General features: G+C 53.4%; 1 protein-coding gene across 1 annotated transcript in view; it reads right to left on the bottom strand.

The window, feature by feature from the left end:
- The window catches only part of fads6 (fatty acid desaturase 6), a 1,169,976-nt gene that overhangs the window by 778,389 nt on the left and 376,627 nt on the right, over positions 1–14,960 (bottom strand). Inside the window, exon 4 of the mRNA XM_072482983.1 lies at positions 9,920–10,107. Within this exon, the coding sequence (XP_072339084.1) occupies positions 9,920–10,107 (188 nt within the window). The remainder of the gene's footprint in view (positions 1–9,919; positions 10,108–14,960) is intronic.

Raw genomic sequence — 14,960 nt, 5'->3', positions numbered from 1 at the left:
TCAGAGTGGGAGGTGATGGAGTGAGTTCAGAGGGGTGATGGAGTGAGTTCAGAGTGACGGGTGATGGAGTGAGTTCAGAGTGAGGGATGATGGAATGAGGTGTGATGAAGTGATTTCAGAGTGAGGGGTGATGGAGTGAGTTCAGAGTGAGGGGTGATGGAGTGAGTTCAGAGTGAGGGGTGATGGAGTGAGTTCAGAGTGAGGGGTGATGGAGTGCGTTCAGAGTGAGGGGTGATGGAGTGAGTTCAGAGTGAGGGGTGATGGAGTGAGTTCAGAGTGAGGAGTGATGGAGTGAGTTCAGAGTGGGAGGTGATGGAGTGAGTTCAGAGTGAGGGGTGATGGAGTGAGTTCAGAGTGAGGGGTGATGGAGTGAGTTCAGTGTGAAGGGTCATGGAGTGAGTTCAGAGCGAGGGCTGATGGAGTGAGTTCAGAATGAGGGGTGATGGAGTGAGTTCAGAGTGAGGGGTGGTGGAGTGAGGGGTGATGGAGTGAGTTCAGAGTCAGGCGCGATGGAGTGAGTTCAGAGTGAGGGGTGATGGAGTGAGTTCAGTGTGAAGGGTCATGGAGTGAGTTCAGAGTGAGGGGTGATGGAGTGAGTTCAGAGTGAGGGGTGATGGAGTGAGTTCAGAGTGAGGGGTGATGGAGTGAGTTCAGAGTGAGCGGAGATGGAGTGAGTTCTGAGTGGGAGGTGATGGAGTGAGTTCAGAGTGAGGGGTGATGGAGTGAGTTCAGAGTGAGGGGTGATGCTGTGAGGGTTGATGGAATGAGTTCAGAGTGAGGGGTGATGGAGTGAGTTCAGAGTGAGGGGTGATGGAGTGAGTTCAGAGTGATGGGTGATGGAGTGAGTTCAGAGTGAGGGGTAATGGAGTGGGTTCAGAGTGGGAGGTGATGGAGTGAGTTCAGAGTGAGGGGTGATGGAGTGAGTTCAGAGTGAGGGGTGATGGAGTGAGTTCAGAGTGAGGGGTGATGGAGTGAGTTCAGATTGAGGGGTGATGGAGTGAGAGGTGATGGAGTGAGTTCAGAGTGAGGGGTGATGGAGTGAGTTCAGAGTGAGCGGTGATGGAGTGAGTTCAGTGTGAGGGGTGATGGAGTGAATACAGAGTGGGAGGTGATGGAGTAAGTTCAGAGTGAGGGGTGATGGAGTGAGTTCAGAGTGAGGGGTGATGGAGTGAGTTCAGAGTGAGGAGTGATGGAGTGAGTTCAGAGTGGGAGGTGATGGAGTGAGTTCAGAGTGAGGGGTGATGGAGTGAGTTCAGAGTGAGGGGTGATGGAGTGAGTTCAGTGTGAAGGGTCATGGAGTGAGTTCAGAGCGAGGGCTGATGGAGTGAGTTCAGAATGAGGGGTGATGGAGTGAGTTCAGAGTGAGGGGTGGTGGAGTGAGGGGTGATGGAGTGAGTTCAGAGTCAGGCGCGATGGAGTGAGTTCAGAGTGAGGGGTGATGGAGTGAGTTCAGTGTGAAGGGTCATGGAGTGAGTTCAGAGTGAGGGGTGATGGAGTGAGTTCAGAGTGAGGGGTGATGGAGTGAGTTCAGAGTGAGGGGTGATGGAGTGAGTTCAGAGTGAGCGGAGATGGAGTGAGTTCTGAGTGGGAGGTGATGGAGTGAGTTCAGAGTGAGGGGTGATGGAGTGAGTTCAGAGTGAGGGGTGATGCTGTGAGGGTTGATGGAATGAGTTCAGAGTGAGGGGTGATGGAGTGAGTTCAGAGTGAGGGGTGATGGAGTGAGTTCAGAGTGATGGGTGATGGAGTGAGTTCAGAGTGAGGGGTAATGGAGTGGGTTCAGAGTGGGAGGTGATGGAGTGAGTTCAGAGTGAGGGGTGATGGAGTGAGTTCAGAGTGAGGGGTGATGGAGTGAGTTCAGAGTGAGGGGTGATGGAGTGAGTTCAGATTGAGGGGTGATGGAGTGAGAGGTGATGGAGTGAGTTCAGAGTGAGGGGTGATGGAGTGAGTTCAGAGTGAGCGGTGATGGAGTGAGTTCAGTGTGAGGGGTGATGGAGTGAATACAGAGTGGGAGGTGATGGAGTAAGTTCAGAGTGAGGGGTGATGGAGTGAGTTCAGAGTGAGGGGTGATGGAGTGAGTTCAGAGTGAGGAGTGATGGAGTGAGTTCAGAGTGGGAGGTGATGGAGTGAGTTCAGAGTGAGGGGTGATGGAGTGAGTTCAGAGTGAGGGGTGATGGAGTGAGTTCAGTGTGAAGGGTCATGGAGTGAGTTCAGAGCGAGGGCTGATGGAGTGAGTTCAGAATGAGGGGTGATGGAGTGAGTTCAGAGTGAGGGGTGGTGGAGTGAGGGGTGATGGAGTGAGTTCAGAGTCAGGCGCGATGGAGTGAGTTCAGAGTGAGGGGTGATGGAGTGAGTTCAGTGTGAAGGGTCATGGAGTGAGTTCAGAGTGAGGGGTGATGGAGTGAGTTCAGAGTGAGGGGTGATGGAGTGAGTTCAGAGTGAGGGGTGATGGAGTGAGTTCAGAGTGAGCGGAGATGGAGTGAGTTCTGAGTGGGAGGTGATGGAGTGAGTTCAGAGTGAGGGGTGATGGAGTGAGTTCAGAGTGAGGGGTGATGCTGTGAGGGTTGATGGAATGAGTTCAGAGTGAGGGGTGATGGAGTGAGTTCAGAGTGAGGGGTGATGGAGTGAGTTCAGAGTGATGGGTGATGGAGTGAGTTCAGAGTGAGGGGTAATGGAGTGGGTTCAGAGTGGGAGGTGATGGAGTGAGTTCAGAGTGAGGGGTGATGGAGTGAGTTCAGAGTGAGGGGTGATGGAGTGAGTTCAGAGTGAGGGGTGATGGAGTGAGTTCAGATTGAGGGGTGATGGAGTGAGAGGTGATGGAGTGAGTTCAGAGTGAGGGGTGATGGAGTGAGTTCAGAGTGAGCGGTGATGGAGTGAGTTCAGTGTGAGGGGTGATGGAGTGAATACAGAGTGGGAGGTGATGGAGTAAGTTCAGAGTGAGGGGTGATGGAGTGAGTTCAGAGTGAGGGGTGATGGAGTGAGGGGTGATGAAATGAGTTCAGAGTGAGGGGTGATGGAGTGAGTTCAGAGTGAGGTGTGATGGAGTGAGTTCAGAGTGAGGGGTGATGGAGTGAGTTAAGAGTGGGAGGTGGTGGAGTGAGTTCAGAATGAGGGGTGATGGAGTGAGTTCAGAGTGATGGGTGATGGAGTGAGGGGTGATGGAATGAGTTCAGAGTGAGGGGTGATGGAGTGAGTTCAGAGTGAGGTGTGATGGAGTGAGTTCAGAATGAGGGGTGATGGAGTGAGTTCAGAATGAGGGGTGATGGAGTGAGTTCAGAGTGAGGGATGATGGAATGAGGTGTGATGAAGTGATTTCAGAGTGAGGGGTGATGGAGTGAGTTCAGAGTGAGGGGTGATGGAGTGAGTTCAGAGTGAGGGGTGATGGAGTGAGTTCAGAGTGAGGGGTGATGGAGTGAGTTCAGAGTGAGGGGTGATGGAGTGAGTTCAGAGTGGGTGGTGATGGAGTGAGTTCAGTGTGAGGGGTGATGGATTGAGTTCAGAGTGAGGGGTGATGGAGTGCGTTCAGAGTGACGGGTGATGGAGTGAGTTCAGAGTGAGGGGTGATGGAGTGAGTTCAGAGTGAGGAGTGATGGAGTGAGTTCAGAGTAGGAGGTGATGGAGTGAGTTCAGAGTGAGGGGTGATGGAGTGAGTTCAGAGTGAGGGGTGATGGAGTGAGGGGTGATGGAATGAGTTCAGAGTGAGGGGTGATGGAGTGAGTTCAGAGTGAGGTGTGATGGAGTGAGTTCAGAATGAGGGGTGATGGAGTGAGTTCAGAGTGAGGGGTGATGGAGTGAGTTCAGAGTGAGGGATGATGGAATGACGTGTGATGAAGTGATTTCAGAGTGAGGGGTGATGGAGTGAGTTCAGAGTGAGGGGTGATGGAGTGAGTTCAGAGTGAGGGGTGATGGAGTGAGTTCAGAGTGAGGGGTGATGGAGTGAGTTCAGAGTGAGGGGTGATGGAGTGAGTTCAGAGTGGGTGGTGATGGAGTGAGTTCAGTGTGATGGGTGATGGAGTGAGTTCAGAGTGAGGGGTGATGGAGTGCGTTCAGAGTGAGGGGTGATGGAGTGAGTTCAGAGTGAGGGGTGATGGAGTGAGTTCAGAGTGAGGAGTGATGCAGTGAGTTCAGAGTGGGAGGTGATGGAGTGAGTTCAGAGGGGTGATGGAGTGAGTTCAGAGTGAGGGGTGATGGAGTGAGTTCAGAGTGAGGGGTGATGGAGTGAGTTCAGATTGAGGGGTGATGGAGTGAGAGGTGATGGAGTGAGTTCAGAGTGAGGGGTGATGGAGTGAGTTCAGAGTGAGCGGTGATGGAGTGAGTTCAGTGTGAGGGGTGATGAACTGAGTTCAGAGTGAGGGGTGTTGGAGTAAGTTCAGAGTGAGGGGTGATGGAGTGAGTTCAGAGTGAGGGGTGATGGAGTGAGGGGTGATGAAATGAGTTCAGAGTGAGGGGTGATGGAGTGAGTTCAGAGTGAGGTGTGATGGAGTGAGTTCAGAGTGAGGGGTGATGGAGTGAGTTAAGAGTGGGAGGTGGTGGAGTGAGTTCAGAATGAGGGGTGATGGAGTGAGTTCAGAGTGATGGGTGATGGAGTGAGGGGTGATGGAATGAGTTCAGAGTGAGGGGTGATGGAGTGAGTTCAGAGTGAGGTGTGATGGAGTGAGTTCAGAATGAGGGGTGATGGAGTGAGTTCAGAATGAGGGGTGATGGAGTGAGTTCAGAGTGAGGGATGATGGAATGAGGTGTGATGAAGTGATTTCAGAGTGAGGGGTGATGGAGTGAGTTCAGAGTGAAGGGTGATGGAGTGAGTTCAGAGTGAGGGGTGATGGAGTGCGTTCAGAGTGAGGGGTGATGGAGTGAGTTCAGAGTGAGGGGTGATGGAGTGAGATCAGAGTGAGGAGTGATGGAGTGAGTTCAGAGTAGGAGGTGATGGAGTGAGTTCAGAGTGAGGGGTGTTGGAGTGAGTTCAGAGTGAGGGGTGATGGAGTGAGGGGCGATGGAATGAGTTCAGAGTGAGGGGTGATGGAGTGAGTTCAGAGTGAGGTGTGATGGAGTGAGTTCAGAATGAGGGGTGATGAAGTGAGTTCAGAGTGAGGGGTGATGGAGTGAGTTCAGAGTGAGGGATGATGGAATGAGGTGTGATGAAGTGATTTCAGAGTGAGGGGTGATGGAGTGAGTTCAGAGTGAGGGGTGATGGAGTGAGTTCAGAGTGAGGGGTGATGGAGTGAGTTCAGAGTGAGGGGTGATGAAATGAGTTCAGAGTGAGGGGTGATGGAGTGAGTTCAGAGTGGGTGGTGATGGAGTGAGTTCAGTGTGATGGGTGATGGAGTGAGTTCAGAGTGAGGGGTGATGGAGTGCGTTCAGAGTGAGGGGTGATGGAGTGAGTTCAGAGTGAGGGGTGATGGAGTGAGTTCAGAGTGAGGAGTGATGGAGTGAGTTCAGAGTGGGAGGTGATGGAGTGAGTTCAGAGGGGTGATGGAGTGAGTTCAGAGTGAGGGGTGATGGAGTGAGTTCAGAGTGAGGGATGATGGAATGAGGTGTGATGAAGTGATTTCAGAGTGAGGGGTGATGGAGTGAGTTCAGAGTGAGGGGTGATGGAGTGAGTTCAGAGTGAGGGGTGATGGAGTGAGTTCAGAGTGAGGGGTGATGGAGTGCGTTCAGAGTGAGGGGTGATGGAGTGAGTTCAGAGTGAGGGGTGATGGAGTGAGTTCAGAGTGAGGAGTGATGGAGTGAGTTCAGAGTGGGAGGTGATGGAGTGAGTTCAGAGTGAGGGGTGATGGAGTGAGTTCAGAGTGAGGGGTGATGGAGTGAGATCAGAGTGAGGGGTGATGGAGTGAGTTCAGAGTGAGGGGTGATGGAGTGAGTTCAGTGTGAAGGGTCATGGAGTGAGTTCAGAGCGAGGGCTGATGGAGTGAGTTCAGAATGAGGGGTGATGGAGTGAGTTCAGAGTGAGGGGTGGTGGAGTGAGGGGTGATGGAGTGAGTTCAGAGTCAGGCGCGATGGAGTGAGTTCAGAGTGAGGGGTGATGGAGTGAGTTCAGTGTGAAGGGTCATGGAGTGAGTTCAGAGTGAGGGGTGATGAAGTGAGGGGTGATGGAGTGAGTTCAGAGTGAGGGGTGATGGAGTGAGTTCAGAGTGAGGGGTGATGGAGTGAGTTCAGAGTGAGCGGAGATGGAGTGAGTTCTGAGTGGGAGGTGATGGAGTGAGTTCAGAGTGAGGGGTGATGGAGTGAGTTCAGAGTGAGGGGTGATGGAGTGAGGGTTGATGGAATGAGTTCAGAGTGAGGGGTGATGGAGTGAGTTCAGAGTGAGGGGTGATGGAGTGAGTTCAGAGTGATGGGTGATGGAGTGAGTTCAGAGTGAGGGGTAATGGAGTGGGTTCAGAGTGGGAGGTGATGGAGTGAGTTCAGAGTGAGGGGTGATGGAGTGAGTTCAGAGTGAGGGGTGATGGAGTGAGTTCAGAGTGAGGGGTGATGGAGTGAGTTCAGATTGAGGGGTGATGGAGTGAGAGGTGATGGAGTGAGTTCAGAGTGAGGGGTGATGGAGTGAGTTCAGAGTGAGCGGTGATGGAGTGAGTTCAGTGTGATGGGTGATGGAGTGAATACAGAGTGGGAGGTGATGGAGTAAGTTCAGAGTGAGGGGTGATGGAGTGAGTTCAGAGTGAGGGGTGATGGAGTGAGGGGTGATGAAATGAGTTCAGAGTGAGGGGTGATGGAGTGAGTTCAGAGTGAGGTGTGATGGAGTGAGTTCAGATTGAGGGGTGATGGAGTGAGTTAAGAGTGGGAGGTGGTGGAGTGAGTTCAGAATGAGGGGTGATGGAGTGAGTTCAGAGTGATGGGTGATGGAGTGAGGGGTGATGGAATGAGTTCAGAGTGAGGGGTGATGGAGTGAGTTCAGAGTGAGGTGTGATGGAGTGAGTTCAGAATGAGGGGTGATGGAGTGAGTTCAGAATGAGGGGTGATGGAGTGAGTTCAGAGTGAGGGATGATGGAATGAGGTGTGATGAAGTGATTTCAGAGTGAGGGGTGATGGAGTGAGTTCAGAGTGAGGGGTGATGGAGTGAGTTCAGAGTGAGGGGTGATGGAGTGAGTTCAGAGTGAGGGGTGATGGACTGAGTTCAGAGGTAGGGGTGATGGAGTGAGTTCAGAGTGGGTGGTGATGGAGTGAGTTCAGTGTGAGGGGTGATGGAGTGAGTTCAGTGTGAGGGGTGATGGAGTGCGTTCAGAGTGAGGGGTGATGGAGTGAGTTCAGAGTGAGGGGTGATGGAGTGAGTTCAGAGTGAGGAGTGATGGAGTGAGTTCAGAGTAGGAGGTGATGGAGTGAGTTCAGAGTGAGGGGTGATGGAGTGAGTTCAGAGTGAGGGGTGATGGAGTGAGGGGTGATGGAATGAGTTCAGAGTGAGGGGTGATGGAGTGAGTTCAGAGTGAGGTGTGATGGAGTGAGTTCAGAATGAGGGGTGATGGAGTGAGTTCAGAGTGAGGGGTGATGGAGTGAGTTCAGAGTGAGGGATGATGGAATGAGGTGTGATGAAGTGATTTCAGAGTGAGGGGTGATGGAGTGAGTTCAGAGTGAGGGGTGATGGAGTGAGTTCAGAGTGAGGGGTGATGGAGTGAGTTCAGAGTGAGGGGTGATGGAGTGAGTTCAGAGTGGGTGGTGATGGAGTGAGTTCAGTGTGATGGGTGATGGAGTGAGTTCAGAGTGAGGGGTGATGGAGTGCGTTCAGAGTGAGGGGTGATGGAGTGAGTTCAGAGTGAGGGGTGATGGAGTGAGTTCAGAGTGAGGAGTGATGGAGTGAGTTCAGAGTGGGAGGTGATGGAGTGAGTTCAGAGGGGTGATGGAGTGAGTTCAGAGTGAGGGGTGATGGAGTGAGTTCAGTGTGAAGGGTCATGGAGTGAGTTCAGAACGAGGGCTGATGGAGTGAGTTCAGAATGAGGGGTGATGGAGTGAGTTCAGAGTGAGGGGTGGTGGAGTGAGGGGTGATGGAGTGAGTTCAGAGTCAGGCGTGATGGAGTGCGTTCAGAGTGAGGGGTGATGGAGTGAGTTCAGTGTGAAGGGTCATGGAGTGAGTTCAGAGTGAGGGGTGATGGAGTGAGTTCAGAGTGAGGGGTGATGGAGTGAGTTCAGAGTGAGGGGTGATGGAGTGAGTTCAGAGTGAGGGGTGATGGAGTGAGTTCAGAGTGATGGGTGATGGAGTGAGTTCAGAGTGAGGGGTAATGGAGTGGGTTCAGAGTGGGAGGTGATGGAGTGAGTTCAGAGTGAGGGGTGATGGAGTGAGTTCAGAGTGAGGGGTGATGGAGTGAGTTCAGAGTGAGGGGTGATGGAGTGAGTTCAGATTGAGGGGTGATGGAGTGAGAGGTGATGGAGTGAATTCAGAGTGAGGGGTGATGGAGTGAGTTCAGAGTGAGCGGTGATGGAGTGAGTTCAGTGTGAGGGGTGATGGAGTGAATACAGAGTGGGAGGTGATGGAGTCAGTTCAGAGTGAGGGGTGATGGAGTGAGTTCAGAGTGAGGGGTGATGGAGTGAGGGGTGATGAAATGAGTTCAGAGTGAGGGGTGATGGAGTGAGTTCAGAGTGAGGTGTGATGGAGTGAGTTCAGAGTGAGGGGTGATGGAGTGAGTTAAGAGTGGGAGGTGGTGGAGTGAGTTTAGAATGAGGGGTGATGGAGTGAGTTCAGAGTGAGGGGTGATGGAGTGAGGGGTGATGGAATGAGTTCAGAGTGAGGGGTGATGGAGTGAGTTCAGAGTGAGGTGTGATGCAGTGAGTTCAGAATGAGGGGTGATGGAGTGAGTTCAGAGTGAGGGGTGATGGAGTGAGTTCAGAGTGAGGGATGATGGAATGAGGTGTGATGAAGTGATTTCAGAGTGAGGGGTGATGGAGTGAGTTCAGAGTGAGGGGTGATGGAGTGAGTTCAGAGTGAGGGGTGATGGAGTGAGTTCAGAGTGAGGGGTGATGGAGTGAGTTCAGAGTGAGGGGTGATGGAGTGAGTTCAGAGTGGGTGGTGATGGAGTGAGTTCAGTGTGAGGGGTGATGGAGTGAGTTCAGAGTGAGGGGTGATGGAGTGCGTTCAGAGTGAGGGGTGATGGAGTGAGTTCAGAGTGAGGGGTGATGGAGTGAGTTCAGAGTGAGGAGTGATGGAGTGAGTTCAGAGTGGGAGGTGATGGAGTGGGTTCAGAGTGAGGGGTGATGGAGTGAGTTCAGAGTGAGGGGTGATGGAGTGAGGGGTGATGGAATGATTTCAAAGTGAGGGGTGATGGAGTGAGTTCAGAGTGAGGGGTGATGGTGTGAGTTCAAACTGAGGGATGATGGAGTGAGTTCAGAGTGAGGTGTGATGGAGTGAGTTCAGAGTGAGGGGTGATGGAGTGAGTTCAGAATGAGGGGTGATGGAGTGAGTTCAGAGTGAGGGGTGATGGTGTGAGTTCAGACTGAGGGAAGATGGAGTGAGTTCAGAGTGAGGTGTGATGGAGTGAGTTCAGAGTGAGGGGTGATGGAATTAGTTCAGAGTGAGGGGTGATGGTGTGAGTTCAGACTGAGGGATGATGGAGTGAGTTCAGAGTGAGGTGTGATGGAGTGAGTTCAGAGTGAGGGGTGATGGAGTGAGTTCAGAGTGAGGGGTGATGGAGTGAGTTCAGAGTGTGGGTGATGGAGTGAGGGGTGATGGAGTGAGTTCAGAGTGAGGGTGATGGAGTGAGGGGTGAAAGAATGAGTTAAGATGTGGTGATGGGGTGAATCTGGAGAATTTAGATTGTGTGGGCTGGGCTGTTCCAGCTTGTGGTGCACAAGATTATGAAGTTTAGAGGAGCATCAATACGACAGTGTACAATCAGTCAATTAGAGGTTAGAGAAGCTGCAAATGTTGGAACAGATCTCCCTGCTAAAGAGAGGTGACACTCGCCAACATGACTGCACCAAGTTCCTCAGACTCAAATCCTACCTGAAAAATATTGACGTGTACGTATGGAATGGAGTAAATGGCTTTGTACAGCATCATACACGGAAAGGCAGAGAACAGCGATTGAAAACCGGACACCTGGACTAGGAGCCAACAGTGGGCGCACATCCCCAGGGTGATTGTTAAGAAGGTCCTGATGATTGTCATCACTGGCAGATCCTGGATCAATCCTGGCAAGAAAATTCATCAACATCAGCTTCAATTCAACAGTCTGTGTTGTGTCCCACTCCCCAATCTCCACACTGAACAACCTGGATCCACACTATTGGAAAAGGATGCAGAGTGAACAAGCTGGATTTATTCAGTACCTTTCCCATCCAGGACTTCCCAAATTGCTTCATTGCCAGTGAAATCCTTTTGGAATCAAATCACTCTTATTTTGTCAGCAAAAGTAGCTGTCAATTTTCACACAGCAAGATCCCACAATGGATATGAGGTAAAAGATTCGACCATATGTATTACTGATGTTGGTTGAGGTAGAAAAATTGCCTGGGACGATGAGAGAACTCCCCTACTCTTTTTGAATGGTGTCACGGGTGGTTTTAAGTTCACCTGACAAGACACCCCATCCAGAAGGGGACTAAGCTCGCTTTAATCTGACACCTCACATAGTTTCCCAAAGTACTTCACATCTAATGAAGTAACATAGAAAATGTGGCAGCTGCTTTACACACAGCAAGATCCCACAAAAAGCCATGTGATAATGACCAGATCATCTGTATTTGTGATGTTAATCGAAGGGTAAATGTGGTAGTACCAGGTATTGCGGTACCTGAGAGGCTGATGACCATTGGTTAGACCCTGGAGTCTACCATTGGCTGTATTGCGTAGCTCCGCCCTGAAGGCAGGGTATAAGAGATGGTGCCGTCCCAGCAGCCTTCACTTTCTGTATCGAAGCTGCTGGGGAAAAGGTTCTAGCAGATTAAAGCCTTCAGTTATGGAATCACTTTGTCTTAGTGTAATTGTTTGCGCATCAATTTAATCTGCTACAACTTCAGTTGGAAGGATGGATCTCCGCATCAAACCGGAGTGCCTCCAGCTCAGCCCCCACGCGGATAACTCTGCTGCTATTTTTAAACACTGGCTGGCGTGCTTTAAGGGCTACCTCGACACGGCCGTAGGCACCCCCACGGAAGGACAGAAGATGCATCTCCTGCGCTCCAGGGTCAGCCCTGGGATCTACCCCCTTATCGAGGAGGCGGAGAACTATGCTGCCGCGATCGAACTGCTAGAAGGACATTACATCCGCCCGGTAAACCAGGTCTACGCTCGTCACCTGCTTGCGACTCGGCGGCAAAGCCCCGAGGAAACGTTGGAAGATTGCTACCGGGCGCTACTGGTGCTGGGCCAAAACTGTGTCTGCCCGCAAGTTTCGGGGAGCAAGCACACGGAACTTTTAATCAGGGGTGCTTTTGTTGCAGGTATGACCTCCCCCGATATCCGCCGAAGAATCCTAGAAAGGGACACTCTGGGACTTACAGAGGCACGGGCCCTGGCAGGATCCATGGACGTTGCCTATAAAAATGCACTGTCCTTTGCACCCGATCGCGCGGCGGCCCCCTGGGCTGCGTGGCACCCTGCAGCGGCAGCCCCTCAGACCTTCCCCCTGACCCCGCAAGCCTGCACGGCGAGACGGCCCGCTAACGCCGCCGGGCCCCGCTGTTTCTTCTGCGGGCAGGCGAATCATCCCTGCCCGTGCTGCCCGGCCCGCACCGCCGCCTGCAAAGGGTGCGGCAAGAAGGGCCACTTTGTGGGGGTCTGCCAGGCCCGCACCGTGGCCACGGTCTCCAGCGACTATGGACCGCTGCGGCAACCCTCCCTTCAGGCCCTGACCACCCAGCGCTCACCGCCACCCCCCTATCCTAACGCCACGTGCGACCCACGGGCGCGGCCATCTTGCCCCCCGGACTCCACGCTGGATGGGTGGGCGCCACCATTTTGTCCATCGCCGCCGCCATCTTCTTCATCTCCGGACACCATGTGCGACCCATGGGTGACGCCATCTTGGATGGGGCTCCAGGCCCCCAGCTCGGTCGACTACACGCTGCCCGATCAGAACTCGCAACTGCTTCATCTGGCCTCGGTGACACTGGACCAAAGTCGACCCCGGACACTCGCAACGGCTGCAACGACGGTCTTCATCAACGGCCACGAGACGTCTTGCTTGATTGACTCTGGGAGCACGGAAAGATTTGTTCACCCCGACACGGTGAGGCGCTGTTCACTTGTAACCTACACTGTAAATCAAAGGATCTCCCTGGCCTCCGGGTCACACTCGGTGGCGATACAGGGGTTCTGCCTAGCAAACCTCACTGTCCAAGGTAGGAAATTCAACAATTTCCGCCTGTACGTCCTGCCGCACCTCTGCGCGGCTACACTCCTGGGGCTGGATTTCCAGTGCCATTTGCAAAGCCTGACTTTTAAATTCGGCGGCCCTGTACCTCCCTTACTGTTTGCGGCCTCGCGACCCTTAAGGTCGACCCGCCTTCCCTGTTTGCGAACCTCACCCCGGATTGCAAACCAGGAGCAGACGGTACAATGCCCAGGACCGGACCTTCATCAGGTCGGAGGTCCAAAGGCTGCTGGGGGAAGGGGTTGTCGAAGCGAGCAACAGTTCCTGGAGAGCTCAAGTAGTGGTGGTAAAGACTGGGGAGAAGCATAGGATGGTCATAGACTACAGCCAGACCATCAACAGGTTTACGCAGCTGGATGCGTACCCTCTCCCCGTATAGCCGACCTGGTAAACAGGATCGCACAATACAAGGTCTTCTCCACGGTGGACCTCAGGTCCGCCTACCACCAGCTACCCCTCCGCACTAGTGACCGCAGGTACACTGTCTTCGAAGCAGATGGGCGGCTCTATCAATTTTTAAGAGTTCCCTTTGGTGTCACTAATGGGGTCTCGGTCTTCCAGCGAGAGATGGACCGAATGGTTGACCGGTACGGCTTACGCGCAACGTTCCCGTATCTGGATAACGTCACCATCTGCGGCCATGACCAGCAGGACCACGACACCAACCTCCGCAAATTCCTCCAGACCGCGAAAATCCTTAATCTGACATACAATAAGGATAAATGCGGGTTTAGCACCGACCGTCTAGCCATTCTAGGCTACGTAATGCGAAGTGGAGTCATAGGCCCCGACCCTGAGCGCATGCGCCCCCTTATGGAGTTCCCCCTCCCTCACTGCCCCAAGGCCCTGAAGCGCTGCCTCGGGTTCTTCAGCTATTATGCACAGTGGGTCCCCAATTACGCAGACAAAGCCCGACCCCTGATCCAGTCCACAGCCTTCCCCCTGTCGACGGAGGCCCGCCAGGCCTTCAGTCGCATCAAAGCAGACATTGCAAAGGCCACGATGCGCGCTATCAACGAGTCCCTCCCCTTCCAGGTCGAGAGCGATGCGTCCGACGTAGCTCTGGCGGCCACCCTCAACCAAGCGGGCAGGCCCGTGGCTTTCTTCTCCCGCACCCTCCATGCTTCCGAAATTCGCCACTCCTCGGTCGAAAAAGAAGCACAAGCCATAGTTGAAGCTGTGAGACATTGGAGGCATTACCTGGCCGGCAGGAGATTCACTCTCCTCACGGACCAACGGTCGGTTGCCTTCATGTTCGATAATGCACAGCGGGGCAAGATTAAAAACAACAAGATCTTGTGGTGGAGGATAGAACTCTCCACCTTCAACTACGAGATCTTGTACCGTCCGGGGAAGCTGAACGAGCCTCCTGATGCCCTGTCCCGCGGCACTTGTGCCACTGCAAAAGTGGACCGCCTCTGAGCCCTCCACAAGGACCTCTGCCACCCGGGGGTCACTCGTTTCTTCCACTTCATCAAGACCCGCAACCTGCCCTACTCCATCGAGGAGGTCAGGACAGTCACCAGGGACTGCCAAATCTGCGCGCAGTGCAAACCGCACTTCTACCACCCAGAGAGGGCGCACCTGATAAACGCTTCCCGTCCTTTTGAACGCCTCAGCATGGACTTCAAAGGCCCCCTCCCCTCCACCGACCGCAACACGTACTTCCTGAACGTGATTGATGAGTACTCCCGGTTCCCATTCGCCATCCCCTGCCCCGACATGACCACAACCACTGTCGTCAAGGCCCTCCATAGTATCTTTACACTGTTCAGTTTCCCCGCCTACATACACAGTGATAGGGGGGCCTCCTTTAAGAGCGACGAACTACGTCAATTCCTGCTCAGTAAGGGCATTGCCTCGAGCAGGACGACCAGTTACAACCCCCGGGGAAACGGGCAGGTAGAGAGGAAGAACGGAACGGTCTGGAAGACCGTTCTACTGGCCCTACGGTCCAGGAATCTCCCGGTCTCCCGCTGGCAAGAGGTCCTCCCGATGGCCCTCCACGCCATCCGGTCGCTGCTCTGTACAACCACAAATCAGACGCCTCATGAACGTTGTCATGATATTCAAACACACACATCATGATAGACACACCAACAGACAAATCAGAACACACAACACCACAACCAATCACAGACAAAAACAGGAAACATATAAAAGCACAAACACGACACCTGGTGGACAGTATTAGCTGGAGACGAGGACAAGGACAGACCTGCTACACGAAACACTCAGGGAGACAGCATGTGCAGAGTATCCAGAATGAACTGTATATAAGAGTTAAAATAAAATAGAGTTGTACCACATACAACTGTGTTGGCTCATCTGTGCACCAGAGCACCCAACACCACAAACGTCTCCTTGTTTTCCCCAGGAAGTCCACCTCCGGGACCTCGCTCCTAACCTGGCTAGCGATACCCGGACCCATCCTGCTTCGGAAGCACGTGCGGGTGCACAAGTCAGACCCGTTGGTCGAGAGGGTCCACCTGCTGCACGCTAACCCCCAGTACGCCTACGTGGCATTCCCTGACGGCCGGCAAGATACAGTCTCCCTTCGGGACCTGGCGCCCGTCGGATCCCCACGCGCACCCGAGCCATTGCCCCCACCCCCGCCTTCCCCACAGCACCTCACTGGAGGGTCAGTACTCCCGCCGCTCCTGCCCAGGC

This window comes from Scyliorhinus torazame, chromosome 18 (genome assembly GCF_047496885.1).
Source record: "Scyliorhinus torazame isolate Kashiwa2021f chromosome 18, sScyTor2.1, whole genome shotgun sequence".
In the NCBI taxonomy this organism is placed as follows: domain Eukaryota; kingdom Metazoa; phylum Chordata; class Chondrichthyes; order Carcharhiniformes; family Scyliorhinidae; genus Scyliorhinus; species Scyliorhinus torazame.
Note: the sequence above shows the minus strand (reverse complement) of the source record. Positions and strands in the feature narration are given on the sequence as shown.